Source organism: Pieris rapae, chromosome 8, assembly GCF_905147795.1.
Source record: "Pieris rapae chromosome 8, ilPieRapa1.1, whole genome shotgun sequence".
NCBI classification, from domain to species: Eukaryota; Metazoa; Arthropoda; class Insecta; order Lepidoptera; family Pieridae; genus Pieris; species Pieris rapae.
Genome location: NC_059516.1, coordinates 9,489,249 through 9,509,027, shown reverse-complemented (window position 1 = coordinate 9,509,027; position 19,779 = coordinate 9,489,249). Strand labels below are relative to the sequence as shown.

Below are 19,779 nucleotides of genomic sequence, written 5' to 3'. Positions count from 1 at the left end.
ATACGATGCCTTTACAAGATATTTTTAGAATACAGGACTGATTTCGAGATAAAAATCCTGATTGGGACAAAACATCGATCATTCATGGCGTCGTAGATGTATGTAAATTAAATAACAGATATGAAAATCTTTAACGACTGATAGGCAAAAACTATTTCTCTTTTCTCAAAACCCAAATATATCTCATAACATATTGTATCTATAGAAACGCCGATGGGTCGTTTCGATAGTTTATCAAAGACAATATTTTCTGTAACTTGACATGGTAATATTGGGGAATGGTATATATTTTTCTTTCCTATGATCGGACATTGCGATTTATAATAAAACAAGTTTGGCTTTAAAATATGACAATGTAGTTTTTGGAGCTAACGTACCAAATACTTGGCATTGTACCAAATGTACTTCTGTCTGTTTTTATTATTAACTATGTACTGCTTTTAAGATTAGCGTAATATTAGCCTAAAGTTTATACTATCCAACACAAACATCTCTTTACGAACGTTTTTTTTATCACATTACTAAGTTATTTATTAAAGAAATTAGCTTTGTAATTTTTTTATTCTATATAGTTATTTTAACATCGGAATAAAATATTTTCATGAATCTATTTTTTTAACGAAGAAATAACATGCCTGCAGTAATCACAAATGCTGTTTTCATTAAACAATATTTTTAATATTCAATAAACTAAATGGTTAGCAATAATTTTAAAACAACATTTTCCCTTAGTAATGCTTACTGAAAACACTTGGCAATTAATTACACAACAAAATGGCTTCTTGGGTCCATAATTTATATTGTAAGGCAATTAACGGGTTTGGAATTATTACTCGCTATTATTTATATAATTTGATAAATTAATTAATGTTAGGCACTGTTAATGCAATTATCGGAAGGTTACTTCATTAATTAATTGATAACTTCGATATATTGAATTACAATTAGTATTTAGTATAATCTAATAATATTGTGTATCTAAGGCGTCGTAAGACATACATACATACAGATAAGCATTGGTCTTTATACTTTATTAAATAAGTCATTTCAAAGTCAAAGTCGAAATCATTTATCCATATAGGTAACAGAATCCACACTAAAAAACGACAAAACAAGACATATATATTAAATGCTTCTAATGTTACATTATCTGCCAGTTACGGAACGGAAGAGAAGAACTGGCAATAAACTCTCCGCCAATCTTTTTAATTTCCAAGCTTTTTACCATGAAAAAAATGGACTTTAACCATTACACCATGACATCTTAAGTAATTAATAGTTAATTATTAATAATAAAATAAATTAAAACCAAAGATTTGTTCTCTATCAACAAAATCATCGAAATCGTAGTCGAAATAACTAATATTTACTAATAAAAACTAATAAACAATTTAGAAATTAAATAACTTTCTGAATCTACTATAAGCGGTAACTTTATAAGTCTGTCTTAAATTATTGATGTTTTTTTTTTGAGGTACATTTTTGCGCGGCTGATTAACTAATATTTTACGGAGAGATGCTTAAGACAACAGTTATTAAAAATTGATTGTATATATAATTCGACGTTCAAGAGTCACTGTAATACTAAACATAATCTTAAATCACATGTCACGTTGTTTGTTTCCTATGGACTCCTAAACTACCGAACCGATATCAATCAAATTTCCACACCGTGTGCAGTTTGATCTAACTTAAAAGATCATTTATTTGCTAGAATTAGTCTTACAACTAGTTACATAAATTACAAAAATCCGCCACATATGAATAGGCATGCAAATGTCATCTTATATTTTATTTATTTGATCTATTGAATAACAAGACTAGTTATCAAATCCCACATTTAGAAAAACACATTTAGAAAAATTACAGCGCAGAGTCAGAGAGAGAGAGAGATGGGATAGCTTACATCTCAATTTATACCCGCAATATTATTTTATTGCATTAATATTTGTTTATTATTTGATACAATTCTAACAGATGGCGCTGTGTTAAAATTACCAACGTTTCACAATAAGCTATCTACCTTTCACATAAGTTCTCCTACAGTTTCCCTTGAATAGCTTACTACTATGTAATATAACAAAAACCTTAGCCACAGCAACGCTTGGCCGAGTCTGCTAGTATATTAAAAACAAATAGCAAATTGCATTTCCCACAAAACAGTTTGTTTTAAACCGAAATCTCTTGGTATTTCAAGACAATTCGTATTTGCTACGGTTAAGCAATTTGTCTCTGTACAGACCATAATTACATACATTTCAAATGTAAATAGGGTCACACGGGCAACGATCCCTTGGGTCCACAGAACATGCGACGTTGCGTAAATTTATTTTTGTTTACCTTCTACCCTCGTACAACCATACTATCGTTATTCCATACCGTGCAGGTATAATATAAAAAAAACAGTGGAGCTACAACCTTTTTAGGTGTGGGTTCTCAGATTTCTGTACCGATTTCATGGTCATTTCACAATACAATAGTCAAGTAAGTGATTAGCCTCGTGTGCCTGACACACGTCATCGACTTTTTGGGTCTGGCAGGTTTCCTCAGGATGTTTTATTTCACCGTTAAAGCGATTGTTAAATGCTAACATAGACAGAAAGTTGATTGGTGCACAGCCGGGGATCGAACCTAGTATCTCAAGGATGACAGTCACACGCTGAAGTCCAACATTGGTTATACTATTATAATAAATATATACTAGCGGATCCGATAGACGTTGTCCTGTCTACACGTCTTTAATTTCAAAATTTCAATTTTTAATAAGCCATTTTGATGAAAATTATTATTCAAATGTTATGACAATATCTAACGATCCAGCACATGGTCACACACGATATAACACAATAATAACAAAACTTTTTTTTAATTTCGGGACAGACTAAAATTAAAATTCGAATATTATTTAAAATTTGACACTGCGATGGTAGCGCCGTCTGTCGGATCCATTGTAAAACATTCCAAAATCAACAACAACTAATAAATTGAAAATTAATTAAAAAAACATTGTCCAGCGGACAAAATTGTGAATCTAAACCATTCCCAGATCCCCTTGAACTTGTCTAAATCGGTCCAGTCGTTTAGGAGGAGTTCAGTCACATACACACGCACACAAGAAATATATATATTAAGATATGTTATAATATATACATTGATCAGAAAAAAAATCATTGTTTTAATTTCATATATGCCCCCAAATTAACAATTCGATTGTATGTATTGTTCCTTCGTATACCCTTTCTATTGTATATTTTATAAGGCTTTATGAATTAATTTTAATCTGTATTAATTCCAATATTAATGTTGAAATTTCGTAATTCGAAGTTTGGTACATCTTATTGCTAGAACTAATAATAGTAAAAGTCTAAATATACCAAGAATCTAGCAATAGTCAGGCTTTTAGAGATTATTTAAATGAATTATTAGAGTTTGGTATTGGTTCTGCAAAATGGTCTTTTTGATTTTGAGGTTAAAGCCCTAATTGTTTTATTATTTAATTTTTTGACTACTGACAATTGTAATTATAAAAAAAGAGGACGTCATGGCTTTTTTCTTGAGGATCTCAAGACAGTGGTGATTTTTTTCATCATTTGAAATTATAAAGACATAAAAAGTTCATACGCAACTGATATAAAGTTAAAGATAAAACCGGAAAAGGTTCCAAAAAGAAAAGACCAAACTTAGTTTCAAATTTATATCTCCAATAAAATATGATTTACTTTTTCTTTCAAACATTTCTCGAACTGAAGACAAATCTCTTCAACTTTTATGAGAAATATTAAATCCTTTTTAACTGAATTCATGAATTCTAAAATGGTAATTTCGAGTTCGAGAATAATTGGTGCATAAATTGCTAGTTCTATTGAACGTTTATTGTTTTCCGTAGTTAGCAGTTTCTAGGATGAGATTCAGAAACTAGACAGCACGAACTATTACTCCCATATGTCAAAATCCAATAGACTTAACGCTAAAATATCATTCCTGAATCTTTTTTAGAGTGCAGTTATTATTTATATTATAAGTTATTATTAATAATATGTTTTTGTTTTATTTGTTTATTTTGTGGTTCGTTTTTTAGTTTTTTCTTTTGATATATCGCTTAAGTTCTAATGTAATTGAAGTGTATGTGTGTGTTAAATTTGTGATGTCATATTTTGTTGTATTTTTAGGCATATATACATTATTTTAGAATTTATATAAATAAATAAATAAATAAAAATAAATAAATAAATATCTTATATTGGCAGTCTCATTTAAAGTTTTGACAAAATCTCACCAGCGTAAGCGTAACATTTAGAAGCAAGACTTAACTTTAAGTTCGATTCCCGTACGTCAATGCATTGGATTTCTACGGGAGTCGATTCGAGTATGGGAGTGACCCTGCATGATAAGATTAGATCCTACTCTTTGAATCATGAACATAGCTAAGTATGACTAAAAATATCTTTAAAAAAGGTTGTTTTTAAACTCGGAGAGTGACAAAGCCTTTGACCTTATTTAAAATGAACTGTGAATATTTAATCGAATAAATTAAATCTAAAGGATTGAGTGAAATTCTTGAAAAAAAACCATTCGTTCATTCTTAAAGAGCACTTAGACTATATAGCACTATATCAGATGAGCTACCCGTTTGCCTCCTTCTACATAAAAATGAAATTCAACCATCAAGTCGAGTGTCAAATTAACCTCATGCTAGCTGGCAAGTATTTGCTCTGTAACATAACTAAGTGAATTAAAAGTGATATTAGTTACTTAGATAATAGTAGCTTGATAAATAATTAAGTTATTTAAATTCAAAATTTCTATGCATAGGATTAAAACTGAAACTTATATATCACTGATACAAAGTCGCATCTAAAATCTTTGCCTTTTTATATGATTGGAGAATTAAGTCGGTACCTTGTATGTACAGAGCCTCCATCTTTGAGACGAGAATACGTGAAGAGATCACGTACCAAAAAGATTTTTTCTTCAACAAATTCCTGATGCAGTGATTTGTCTATATTTGAAAAATGCTCCGCCATTTTGTGAAATGAGATTTATAACATTACATATTTTATTACGTCGATAGTCGATAAAGATGATGGTGATAAAGTATTTTTTTGTAGAAACTGTAGTGTATAAAATACGACACGTAGTTGTAAAGAGTCGTTAGTATTAGAATGGAAACTGCAATTTCTTTAGTTTTTTGTAAGATTACTAATAAGTTATTATTGAATAACAATACAATTTATATAACAATACCAACGGTTATAAAATACAGATAAGCCTTCTGATTTCTGTATCTGATAATCAAATATTTAAACCTACAGTTGCATTTTTTTACAAACGCTGTTTCTCACACATGGTAGGTTGGTAACTCCAGGGTACAAAAAAATAATAAAACCAATCCGTTTCGTTATCTCTTCATCGGTTTGCCAGTTTCCTAAATATGTTTTCCCTTCACCATACCTGATATGTTAAATGCAACCACAGGAATATAAATCTATTAGAACCCAGCCCCAAATCAAACGCAAGATTCCTCAGGATTGGCGAACGCTCCAGGCTCTAGACCAACACTGCTCACTGTTTATTAAGTATTATCCGTCATTAGGGAAGACCTAAGTTTACGGGTATTTTTTTCAATTTCAATTCCCCTACAAGACTCACACGTTCTTCCAGCCATATATTCGTGAATTGGCCCGTTTCTCAGTACTATGAGAAAATGATACCTCGATTTTAAATAAATATATCCGCGTTAAAGATATTTATTCTAAAATGTTAACATTTTGTTGAACATATTATGTAGCCTATACTTAGAAGAGGTTATCTTTCGAAACGAACGCATAAAAGGACAAATTAAAGAAAACAATACCGAGGAAGCGTGGAACTTAACTAACACTGTATTGTGCTGTTTCTTCTTCAATTTTCAACCATTTCAATTTTTTATATACGGTCAGATCGTTATCATTCAGAAACACGGGTGCGTTGATAGAATAAGGCAGGAATTCAACCGTATAAATTTCCTTTTCGTGCGGTCGCAATCAAAACGAGGAAGCTCCTGAATACGAAATCGAAAGGCTACACTTGGCTAAAATCTAACATACGCACTAGTATTACAAGTTTTAATGTATAGTTCTGATATCGTAGATCCCAAGGTTACGTTAGAATTCGGATACTGAAAGATTGTACAGAAAGTATATTAAAGTTCGCCGCCGTCAAACTAACACTGTTAAAAAAAAATTTGAAAAACAATTAGAAATTTAAGCATTTTTAAGCGGCGTAGGGACGTGAAAACTCCATCAAACCCACTGTTAGAATAACCTGATACTGTGCACTTCCGCCAACGCAATGAATCCACCCTTCCTAGTTGCACCATGCTGTTTCCTTCAAGCTTCAGCCAAATGGGCATGCAGGACTGGGGCAGTAGTCTCTAAGAAAACTGACGTTATAGAATCAAAAAGAAATTCACCTTATTATCTAACCGTTTCGTGCTGTGAGTAACATTCCTGAGCCCGTCGCACACTCCTACAATATTTCCGAACCAATTCGATTGAGGGTCATTCAAGAAATGAATGTTGACATTTAAAAAGGCCGCAAACTCACTTGCAAACCTTCTGGCAATGTGTCTACGGCAGCGTAATATATACTGAGCTTCCTGCCGTTTGCCAGATGATTTGGTATCATAAAAAAATAGAAAAAGTAATCGCATACTACCATTTACTTCGAATAAATACTTCGGAATTGGTAGACAGAAAGAAACTAATGTAAGTTTAGTTATAATGTAGTCACACTGATATAACTTGTATTAATATATTTTTTTACTCTGTAAAGATGTTGAAAAAAAATCCAAAATGAAATGCACAAACACCCCATAGGATCCTACCTTCCTTTGAAAATTTATTCAAACTTTAAACGATAAATATCAAATGTATTTGTAATATGACCTCGAGTTAAAATCACGCAAAGGGAATTCCACTTTCTAATAATGTTTAATATGAAATTAAGATGTGAGTATGATTGCGTATTCGACCGTAATTATTTAGTTTAATTATATACAATTCAAACAATTTTGTATACAAATGCTCTTTAATATGTACTATTATTTTAAATAAATAATAGTTTATTTGCAAAGAAAGTACATTTATTTAATTATTTATTAACACTTCGTTGCATTACATACATAAAAGAAAAAAAATAAACATAATTTAATGAAAAGCAACTGGCGGCCTTATCGATTTCTTCCAGACAACAACCGTGAGTAAAGGAAAAAAAATATGGAGTAAACAAAAATAAACTAAACTGATATAGGATATATCGGCGCAAATTTATATATTGTTACGAAAAATATTAATAATGTTTGGGATTCATATTTTATGATAGTCTGTAGTAATTTTATATTCTTTATTATTTATGTTACAGCAATGGCGTGTTAGTGTCAGCTGCCACTGTCATTATCATTTAATGACATCGAAGTCAAATCTCTTTAAAACCGTTAATATGACTAGTTCATTTAACTTGTCAATGTTGTTAGATCTTATAATTAATCACTATTCAATGATCGATAATAATTCTGACTCCATAGTCATAATTATTATTATGGAAAGTTATTTATCATAATTTTAAATATTGGAGACTAGATAACAATAAATATTAAAGTAATCTTTGACACTCGTTCTTATGACTCTGTTTGACTCTGTGGTCTATTCGGGTTCGGTCGTGGAACGAGTACCCGAAATGTTACGAAGGTTGTTTATTACAAATTCTGGTTGTTATAAATACAGGAACTGATTGGTGCGAGCCTCAGTTCGATTGAGCGGTCGAACCAAGCAGAAGCCTTTAAAGTGTAGACTCTAATGTCGAAATTAAATGGCAGATGCCAACAAACTAATCTATGACACCAGTATTACTGACGTCATTATCTTCAATAATTTAATGACAGCTTTAATGAATCTGGATTCGTTATTTACAGGCCCTTCGCGCCGACAGATACATAAAAAAAAACAAAAAGTAAAAAAGTGCACATGAATCATGATAATTTAATTCAAGATCAGTCTCACGTCAGTTAGTAGTTATTACGCAAGTTAAGGATAGGACTGGGCAGGTAATGTTTATACAGCAGAAATTTAAAGGATGATAGAGAATTTATATTGGTTAATATTAAAAAAGACAAGTTTTTTTAAAGCAATAAAGCCTTACATACAATTCATTAAAAAACTGATATATACTGTAATTAAACGTAATATTTGATAAATAAAATTCCGTTCGTAATTTTCCGCTTTAAACACGTCATGTTAAGTTAACATCTGTAAAGCACAGAGCTCGACATTTATTTAGCTTCCTGTTGTGATTTTGATAGGAAAAATCTTTTTTATAAATTAATACATAATTGTTGCAAAAAAGGAGTTTATTATAATGTCATTCATCTAAATTTAAATAATACATTTTATACAATACTTGATAAAAATTTAGCGGACATTATTAAAAATGTTTCATTACTAATAGATTATTTTTATCTCTGTATGCAAAATATGAATTTAATTGGTCAAGCAGTCTTCTTGTGCTTCATTAGTAGACTGGTAATTAATAAGTCACTTCAGTGGTCTATTAAAATTCAGCCGAGTCACCGGAGAATGTTACAAAGTTAATTCTACCTTTATCTTACAAAATATACTACAGTTATAGACAAGGCCAGATTATGCAATTTAAAATTGGTTCAAATTTGCTTTTCTTGTGATACTACTATTAGGTATTTGTAGAAATAATATTTGTATCTTAATATATATAAATCACGTGTCATATTTTTTGTCCGCGATGAACTCCTAATCTACCGATCTGATATCATTCAAATTTGCACACCGTGTTTGATCTAACTTAAAAGATAAATATATTGCAAGGGTATGCCATATATTTATGCATGTGTAAGTGTATTTATGTATATATTAATTTCCCTGAATTTATCTTTCAGAGATTTCCCTATATTTTAAATTATAGATTGCTGGAATAGCCCTCTTCTGCAGGATGATATGTAACATAATATAATTGTACTTCTAATGTAAGAACATTGTATATTTTTGGGTTCAACCTAACTTTTCAAATAACTTTTTATTATGATCAGAAAATTCAGTTTCATTCAAAGACTCATACTTCGAAAGGGAATATTCAGTTGCAATGTTTACCGACTCCAGCAGTTAAAAGTAGTCCAAATCGAGCAAAATACTACAATGAAACAGAAATCCAATTCGTAACACACGCATCGAACGATTGGGTCCTTCGTGATTTTGATAAAAGCAATTGATTTCGTTTTTTATTTAAATAACCTTGCATGTAACATGCAACCCTCAAATTTTCATTGTTGATAAGCGTAACATAATTCATGACTTAAGAATTTCGTGAAAACGACATGTATTGTTGAAAGGTAGATTGGAGTTAACCTCTTTTCTGATTACGTATTTGTATTAAGATATTTTGATAATCTATTTCGTTTATTACATTTTTTTTTGGATTTGCTGTGGAACACGTCTGCACTACAGCATATTTCTGAGCCAATTACAACCATAATGCACACACATTAAACACTTTAAATTCTAAAAAATAAAATTAAGTTTAAGTTCCCGTTATAAAAAAGGAAAGTAGATTGTAAAATAACGAGTTACGTAAGCCGTCGTCTACGTCTTATAACGAGCTACAAGCATGCGGTTTCCAATAATATTTCTTTAGTATTTTAGCTGCTACGATATGAAAATGTTTGTTCCTTATATAATAAATAAAATAAAAAGCCTTATTCAGTTCTTGCAAAACAACAAAGTAAAGTAAAATTTGTATATCTATTATTTTGCGAGAACCCTTCCGCAGGTGAAGACCTCCTAACTTGGGTGAGTTGCATCCAGCTCAGGCAAGTTTAATTAATATTATCCGCCAGTCTCGTGAGCGGACCATCGATCGTCGATCGTCTATATCATATAAGTTTCCTTAGATAAATTCATTTTATATTTAGACAATATTATCCATGTTCAATAATTATACAGTTAGTCCCGAGGGTCTGTTACATAAAATTAATGGCAAAATGGCCGTACATGTGATGGACGGGTCACTTTCAGTCCATTAGCACCTGGATTTAAATAAAGCTGTCTTTTGAAGTATCCATTTATACATACTGACCATTAGTTCAAACAGATAAGTGAAAAACGGACAAACGGTAGACGGTTCCAGTTAGTTCAACAGAGCGAACTGTGTCAAGCGAACTTTCTAAAGAACTGGAAGTGTTAAGAGTTCGGGCGCATTCCATATCGCTTTGTCAAAGGAAACATTCTAACAAAGAGATATTTCACGCGTACAATTTTTATCCCCAATACTGAATACATATTTCCTTGAATTTGTAAGATTAGTTTTAGTTAGTTATTATAATATATATAGTTACTAATAGATTAAGGATCTATATTTTAATATAAATTTATTTTGTTTTTTATATAACTTCTGCACTTGCACCCATCATTTTTCTTTATTTATTTCTATTCTTTCTAGGGTTGCCTGGAAGAGATCGCTTGTTAGCGATAAGGCCGCCCGTTGCATCCCTGGTAATTTATATATACTGTGTTATTTGTATTTCTTTAGCAACGAAGTGTAAATAAATAAAATAAATAAATATTTCGCATAATATAAAATATGTTTTTTTTTTCGTGAGACTAAATTTTTGTAGACAATTCTAATAATAATCTATCATCTTGTCTTGATACGTGTGTATCTGTTCCATTTTATAGCAAAGTACATCCGTTTTCGGTACCTATACTTACGTCATCGATTTTTATTCACCTTAGGAGTGGTACTTGCTTACATACTAAAATCTAATGTAATAAATAGGACGGTAATAATAAGAACTCGATTTCTGTACCTCATCGGTTGTACCGAGAGAACAATTGCGGCGAAGGCCCAAGTTTATTTGAGACACAACCAATACTGAATACTGCCAATATAGACATCTTTATATGTTCGCATAGTAAGTTCATAGTATTATGTATTTTATGTATTTAATATTATGTAATTGATTATACTTCATATTTTCTTCAACATTATAGTATTCGGTTAACTTAGGTCAACTTAGGTATGATAGGGTGTATATTTTTGCGAATAAATAAATTATATAGTATGAGAATCAGTGTTGTGTTTAAACGCGTTGCAGCGAGTAATGTGTGTTGTAGGCATTTTATGGAATGTTTTTGCTTTTATTTAAATTAGATACGTTCAGATCTGTATTTGGAGGGAGATCTTTAGAATTACACTATCAGAATTTAGTTTAGTATAATTCTGATATATTCGGCAGTGGGCTGATCGGTTTTAAAGAAAGCATTGTTAAGTGTCTCTCGAACCTAATTCGCTGTTTTGCTGGTAATTATTTTTGTTCAAAAGAAAAATATCTAGAATTGTATTTTATTTTAACTCGTATACATTTTAATATTTTAGTGTTTTTTTTATAATTTTTATAATTTCCTTAATTTTAGATAAAATAGTTTTGCTACCGTAGATCTATATCTACGGTAGTAAAACTACAATATAAACTTAATAAATAAATAAAAATACCGTACCCAGTTAAAAATGGAATGTTTAAATACAAAACACAAAAACATTCTTGCGTGCCTCTGTTTCCGTATTGGATTCCGTTTCCAAAGGAAAACCACAGCAACCGCACCTGTCAAACTCGTGCACTGAATTTTCATCGGAATATCCTCTGCTGATTGCAAACCGACGGCTGACAAGAACACTAATAGCATAGCAAATATGGCAAACCGTTTAAGCTTTGTATTCCTTGTGTAATATTGAAATATAATTGCGTAGTATGTGGCATCTTCAAATTGGGTTGCTAACATACGGAATAAAGTTAGAAAACATTGCAGAATTGTAGATGAATTGATAAATCGTTTGCGTTTAAGATAATTATTAATTAGTATTGCTATATCTAACTTATATCGTGTAGATACCCCTCTTGATCCCCTTCTAGGCATCCTATAAGCATGGGAAATCTTTTGTATACAGTAACTATATTGACAACTAAATCTATAAATTTCTCAGCGTCGGTAAATTTACAAACTACTGACTAATAGTCGAAGCAATTTATGCTGCTTGCGTTTATGAGCACCTGGTATCCAGTAATTACTTTGTGGATCGATAGTTTACTTTTGCTTAAGAAATATCTGTATCTTAATATATATATTTCTTGTGTGCGTGTGTATGTGACTGAACTCCTCCTAAACGACGGGACCGATTTAGACGAAATTTTTTGTGTGTGTTCAAGGGGATCTGGGAATGGTTTAGATTCACAATTTTGTCCGCTGGACAATGTTTTTTTAATTAATTTTCAATTTATTAGTTGTTGTTGATTTTGGAATGTTTTACATTGGATCCGACAGACGGCGCTACCATCGCAGTGTCAAATTTTAAATAATATTCGAATTTTAATTTTAGTCTGTCCCGAAATTTAAAAAAAGTTTTGTTATCATTGTGTTATATCGTGTGTGACCATGTGCTGGATCGTTAGATATTGACATAACATTTGAATAATAATTTTCATCAAAATGGCTTATTAAAAATTGAAATTTTGAAATTAAAGACGTGTAGACAGGACAACGTCTGTCGGATCCGCTAGTCTATCTATAATAAAAGAAAACACTGCAGTATACAAATCCAAAACAGATTATCTTGTTAAATAAATATATGGATATTGGAAAACCATACAAAAACTACGTACATTGTTTCAGTTATTAGTTGAATTGAAATAAACATTAATTATACTAAAACTTCATATTTTAAATAAAAAAGATATCTGCATATTGCAGTGGGACTGTGATTGAGGCCCATAATAGGCCCTTTTGGTGATCTTTAGTTGGTTGAAAATGGACTTCTTGTACTATTAGGAAAAGGTAAAGACTTTTTAGCTGTCGTTCGCGTGTACTACAAATAGAATAATGATAATAAATTCGTGTTAAATCGATACTGATTTTGTTTCAGATTAAAGATGTCTATCTCTGAATTCAGACGGAAGAAGCTCCTTTACGTTTTCAACGTCTTCTTTGGTAAGGATTTCCAGAATCTTCTATAAAAATATTTACTAAGAAAGATTTTATCCAAATTATTATTATAAATAACGCTATAATATATTCCTTTTGCACCTTTTCCCTTACACAAGCTATAAGCGACCTCGTTTGAATGGAAAATATGTAAAAATATAAAAAACGTAATACCTTTTTTTGCGTACAAAATATAAGAATTTTCTTACTATTCATACCTATCTTCACTTCATCTCTAGAGTATACACCAGTTATTTCTTAAGTCAGTGGTATACATATTTTGCATCGAGGTTAAAATTTTTAGCTTTCATATTCGCTGCTTTGATAAAAACTTTTCCTTTATAGATGTCAATCAAAGCGGAACCATTGAGAGGAAAGATTTCGAGTTGGCGATAGAAGTGAGTAGAATTATTTTCGCTTTTATTATGTAGTGTAGTAAAATTTTATGTTACATTAAAGTAAAAGACATCGGTAATGAGCAAAGTTCCTATTAATTATTTGTTGTTTTCATTCCATACAGAGCATTGTCAATAAATGAATCAGTAAGAAAGGGAGTTCTTACACAATAATATGTGTTGACCTAGTTATAGGTTGTAGGGCAAGTGTTAGATACAAACACCGACTGTGCACAGATGGTGTTTCTGTCTATGTGCGCATGTAATGATAGGAATAGGAAAGTGGCATGTTTAAAAAAGCTGACGGCTATGTCAGGCACATAAGGCTGACTCGCCAACTTGCCTTTAACAAAAAAGTACCCGCTTTATAGCCCCACTGGTTTCCTTTCATTATACAAGCACTTCGTATACACGGGTTTGAATATAAAACAAAACTTCGTCGCGTTCCATTTAATTGGTATTGTTCAACAGTATTTCTAGTTCAACAAGTGTAGATTATTTTCTTTTTACCAATAAAAGTAGATATATTGAAAATATGACCCAGTTGTTGTATAGAAATATTATATCTATACTTTAACAATTAAAAAAAAAATATTTAATGAACAAAAATCTTACATATTAAAAGATTAATAGTAATTCTAATAAACCCAATAACTAACCTTAAAATTTAATTATTAAAATATATTATTAAAAGCAGTCCCTTTAGGCAAGGTCCCGAAGATACTAGCAGCGTTCCCCCTTTGAATAGCTAGACTAATTCTTTGTCCGAGGTATCTGGCAGCTCTTCGGCCTCCTGTGATGTCGACTAACCTTTTTGATATTTCCCTAAAAAGCCTTATCGCGCTAGGACCCCACGGACCAAGAGTCTCGACACCCAATGGACAAAATGATTATCAGAGCCTAGACCCCTGTATTTGTATATATATTTCTATTAACAGAAAGTGTGCAGTCTCCGCGGCTGGAAGCCTAGTGATGCTAAACACTCAGAGACCCACGAAGTCATGATCAAAATTTGGGACGGTCTCCGAAAACGGGCCGATTCAAACCGCGATGGCCAAGTAAGTCAAGAATTACTAAGAATTTTTATAACTATATATATGTAGGGTGTACCTTACATGGGCGAAAAAAAAAATTTCGTTTATCGAAATTCATACCCCTTAATTATTTTTAAACTACTTAGACTTACTTTTAAGTAACTGTAATAAACTGAGGATGATTCTGTTATTCTTAAAACAAGTATCACATTCCAATTTCCATTACCGTATTTGTATTCATGATATTATTATTTCTTAATTCATTGAAAACAGTTATTTAAAAATAATCCTAGTGTATTTTCGAGCAAGCAACTCATATAAGATTGACACGTTTCGAAAAGTAAAAAGCTTTGGAAAATTCTGTAAAAGCTGTCGAAAGGCCAGCGGTCATTAATGACTTTCGTTTTTAATTGAAGCCCTTTTCAGCGCGCATTTTTAACAGTCATTCGCATTATTTCATGTTAACTTTAAAATTATAATGATGAAAAAAATATGTCATGATTATGTAACCTTTTATGATACGAACAACAGAAAGTCTAAAATAACGAGACTGGATTAATATAATTATACAGATTTTTTTAATACTTAGAGTCTATACAAAAGGGATTTACTTAGGATCAATAAAAGGAGGGTTTGAAATTTTTGTTTCAGCAAAATTAATTAAATAATATGAATATGTTAAGACTTAATAAAAAGTATTATTTGCATCAACAAAATGTAAGCATAATGTTTTCTTCTCGTTTCAATTAATAGTAAAGACAAGTTTTTTGAACGATATTAATACAACGTTATCAGTTCAATGTTCACTTGTTATAATAGGTGCGATACAGTTTCTTTATACGCAATTTATTGTAACTCCAAAACTGACATTAAAGCCGAAACTGTGACGGTCTTCAAAAGGTTCTAACAAAAAGCTCTTTGCATAATCTCCCAAAACGTGCCATGAGACTCGTTGGTGACAAACGTCTTTATTTTTATAGCCCATTCGTGTATATAGGGCACAGAGTAGAGAGGAGCACGATAGCGAGTTACCGCTTTAAGTATAATATTGCCATCAGCAAGAACTTCGTACAAAACATAATAATTTTCAATTATTTTTGTATAATTAAAATTATCTTTGAACTATTTATCCTTTATTATAATATTTAATACAGATTTTTCTTCCTTTAATGTTGGATTATAACTTAACAAATATATAGTATGTGACGGCATGGCCATATAGCTAAGTGGGTTAAGAAGCCATGACGTATCTTGTTTGACTTCCTGTTGAAGCACAGAATAAATTTATAATGTATTCTGTGCCTCCAGTGGGTTGTGAAACAAGTGACTTTTCACAATCGTATTGTCGTTGAAAGGACATTGTTCGGTCAAAAACGAATGTCAGAAACAAAAAAGGTTGTTGCGGCAATTTGAATGTTCAAAAGTACAATAATTGTATACAGTAGAGATTCTCTGTTCTTAAAATGCCATTTATAAAGATGTTTCGTCACGCCATAACAATCTCCGGCTTTTTAGATGAAAGGGTAGAATAAATCTCAAACAATATCAGCACCGTAAATCCTTTGCTTTGAGGAAATAGGTTTTTATCAAGCCGAAGACCTAAGTAAACTCGCGTTAAGCGCTTTTTACTTTACGATGTTGCTTTATTGTTCTCGTGAAACAAAGATTCTACTGTCTTTTATTTTTATATACTCGGATCAAAGTGGCTTAACGTTTGTTCATAAAACAAATATAAAATGTTTCTTATAGAGAGAGAATAACAATTATACATGTCAGAGATTCTGAAAACAGAACACGATATCACTTGTTTTATTAAAATGGCAACAACACGTAATGTCATCAGACCTTACAAGTTCTAAATTATCAAAGTGTCAATGTCAATTTGTCAGTTGTGCATTGATTAGTTTTTTGGAGTTTATGACCTGGTATATGGAAGGGTAGACCCTATACAATAAAAAAAAATCTCGCACGATTCTATACAATTTATATTAATTCTAGAAACCAACCAACAATCTAAATTTAATAAAAAAAATTAACTACAAGCGTGGCTATAACAAAAATATCGACAAGATGTAATACTCCAAGATTTTATACTACTTATATACATTTTTGATGCATATTTAAAAATCTCTTAAACTAGTATAAAGAAAACTTAAGGGGTTTTAAATCAATAATTAGAGCTATTTGAAGTTGGTTCTAGGAAGATCATTCATAGGAGTTGGCATCACTGAGTTCAATTGCTCTATTGCACTATCTGGCTTACATTAATCGCTTCGAATATGTAACATAGATATCATAAAAGAAAGAATATACCTAATACTTGTTTAAAGTATTATTTCCTTATTTTTTTTTTCATTTCCTATATATAGGGACGAAAAATATGGTATTGCACATTATACCAGATACGCGACATAAAAAATGTGTCCTAAAAATATGTAATTCGTGAATAGGAAGTGGAAAGTTTGATTCCGATAAATAATACCTGGTAGTTTTCTTGTCTTGTCTTTCTTGTCTTATACTAGAAATTTAAAAAGTTATTTAATATCCTGTAAACTGTTTACTTATGTTTATGTGCTCTTTTAATTTTACGTCTCTGTTTTCTGTTTCTAAATAGGTCTCCGTAGACGAATGGGTTTCCATGTGGAATGACTACGCCCAGAATCCCTCTGCTGCTTTGAAATGGCAGCAGCAATATTGCCACTTCATGTTCCAACTTGAAGATGCCAGCGCTGATGGGACCATCGACTGTGATGAGTTCACCACTGTCTGCTCGTCATACGGCATCAATCCTCAGGAATGCAAGGCTGCGTTCGTGAAGATGTCTAAGGTAATATAACGTTTATAAAAAAACCTTTTTGAGTTTTAAGGGACAATAGAGGCTGAAGTCTAGCTCCTGAAAATATAGGAGAAGAGATAGAGGTAGAAAGCCAGATTTCGCTGGACCGCCACTTAGAGAGAATGAGATAGGTTAGAAGGTCCTAATTGTTACAGGGACCAAACTTTTTAAATTAGCTATAATATTCTCTTTATTATTAATAATATTATTACTATGTAGGTTAAGAAAATTGTAAATATATATATATTTTAAAATAAAAATGTCTAGAACTTGTTTGTATAAAACAGATTCAGACAGTAACAGATTCTTCATCAGCCATAGACTACAGAACTCGCGAGTACGTCGCTCAAATAATAAAAAATATACGATAAACGAGGAACAATATCTTAATGCTAATAAATAAATAAAATCTTTAAAGTCAAGTAACTAAATGCAATTTGTTAAACTATTGGTTTTACATCGTGTACAGCGATGAAGCCGTGATGCTTATATGCTATATATTTAAATGGAATATCAGTTATTCCATTTGATGAGAACGTTATTTAAATGGCCGTGTAAGAAATTACTTTAACTGCGTCTGTATTGGTCGCTCCAAGGTTAATGGATTCGTTCTACGATTTAAATGATAAAAGGTATATTCTAGGGTTAATGATTTACAAATTAAATACAAAATTACACATATTAATTGCTTCTTATTTCGACTAAGGGATTGCGAGCACCTATTTCACCATGCCTACTGCTAATAGAGGACAAATATTTGTTTTTTTTTTTTTTTTTTATTATTATAGTATTAACTAAGTAATTATACTTAAAGATGTCATGAAGAACAGGGTGTATATAAATATTTATTGACGTTTATAACTGTACATTGTGCTACCTCAATAAATTTGAATTAATACCGCGCAGTATTAATTATTATAAGATTAAGTAAAGAACTAACATTATCCGTGTAATTGAATTTCATTAGAATTTTACTTAATTTAAATGTAAAATAATATCGAGAAATTGCATTCATCAACAGGGCAAGGATAGCGTCTCCTGGGAGGAGTTCCAGGAACTTTGGAAGGAGTACTTCTCCACTGAGGACCCCAACGCCCCAGGGAACTTCATTTTCGGCAGGACCAGCTTCTAAAGGGACAGAAGCTTAGGCAATTTGAATATTTGACTTGGAGTCTCGGGTGTAGTTTGAACTAGAATCACCCGTGTAATCTCATTTTAATTTTGCGTGTGTGTTTCAGAATGTATTAGTATTACCCTTGGGTGTTAAAAACTGGCCATAACCTCAAAAAGTTTCGAGAAAATTCTCAAAGTTATTCTTAACTCCCGAAATCGTAAGGGTTACCATAGTTTTAAACGGTAAAGCTCAGTCAAGCCAAGAGAAAAATCTTAAATTATTTTCGACTATTCCTCACAGAGAAATTGTTGGAAGGTTGTATCGCTAATAATCAGTTCTAGATAACCAATTTTTAAAAGATTTAAATACACCAACAAATAACTGTAGAATAAGTACACTGAAAAGCCGTCAGCTATGACTAATTATAACTAAAACAAATATTGTCACATAAACAACGTTTAATTATTATTCGTGTCAATTGTCGCCTAATGACAGATTACAGGTTTTTTAAATTAAAGTTGATGGCCAGTTTTATCGCACTTGAATCAAGTCCCTAGCCTCATTCTTCTTAAAGCTCAAATTAGAATTTCCAATTTTAGATCTTAACAACGAATAATTGTCGTTATTAATATTTCTTTGTAAGTAGATTTAAAATACTGCCATTGCATTTACTGTTATATCTTAAATGTATTATCCAATTGTTTGTATTTTAAAGTTTTACCATATAGTCCGCTACATAGAACGATTTAATGTTTGTATATAATATTATTAATTATTGAAATTATAAATTTAATGTCCTTCAATGTTTGTTTTATTCATAAAAATTATTGCCTAGTTTTAATTCGGATACACTTTTCTCATGAATCATGACTTCGAATGAGTAGAGCTCACCGTTTCCAGACCTCATACGCTCTGTGGACAGTGAACCTATTAAAACTCTATGTAATTCGAGTCTAAATAATAATAATCTTTATTTATTTTCTCACAAAACTTCATACATGATAAGTTACAACTATTTATTAATGTATGTAAATAATTGTCATTCTTCTTTTGATGGATAGTTAATAACTGAAACTTAATGAACTGAATATGGTTGTAAGAAACCTATAGATATAAATATTTTTAAACAAAATTTTATTTAAAATACATTTCATTTTTATTTAAGTGTGAATAATTATGATATTACAACACCATTGCCGCGACAAACTTCTACATCTGAGAGGTACCCGATATCTGGCTCGTGATCATTTGCTTTTCTAAAAGGTAAGTAGAAAATCCACTGGTGCACAGCCGGGCATGGAACCTACGACTTCAGAAATGTTCATTGCACGCTGCAAGCACTGCTTTACGATAGCGCTGG

General features: G+C 31.2%; 1 protein-coding gene across 1 annotated transcript in view; it reads left to right on the top strand.

The window, feature by feature from the left end:
* Window positions 1-19,199, top strand: part of LOC110998908 (calexcitin-1) — a 35,854-nt gene extending 16,655 nt beyond the window's left edge. Inside the window, exons 3-7 of the mRNA XM_022267721.2 lie at window positions 12,982-13,046; window positions 13,386-13,438; window positions 14,374-14,493; window positions 17,084-17,296; window positions 18,327-19,199. Of these exons, the coding sequence (XP_022123413.1) occupies window positions 12,989-13,046; window positions 13,386-13,438; window positions 14,374-14,493; window positions 17,084-17,296; window positions 18,327-18,437 (555 nt within the window). The 5' untranslated portion in view covers window positions 12,982-12,988 and the 3' untranslated portion in view covers window positions 18,438-19,199. The remainder of the gene's footprint in view (window positions 1-12,981; window positions 13,047-13,385; window positions 13,439-14,373; window positions 14,494-17,083; window positions 17,297-18,326) is intronic.
* The last annotated feature ends 580 nt before the right edge of the window (window positions 19,200-19,779 follow it).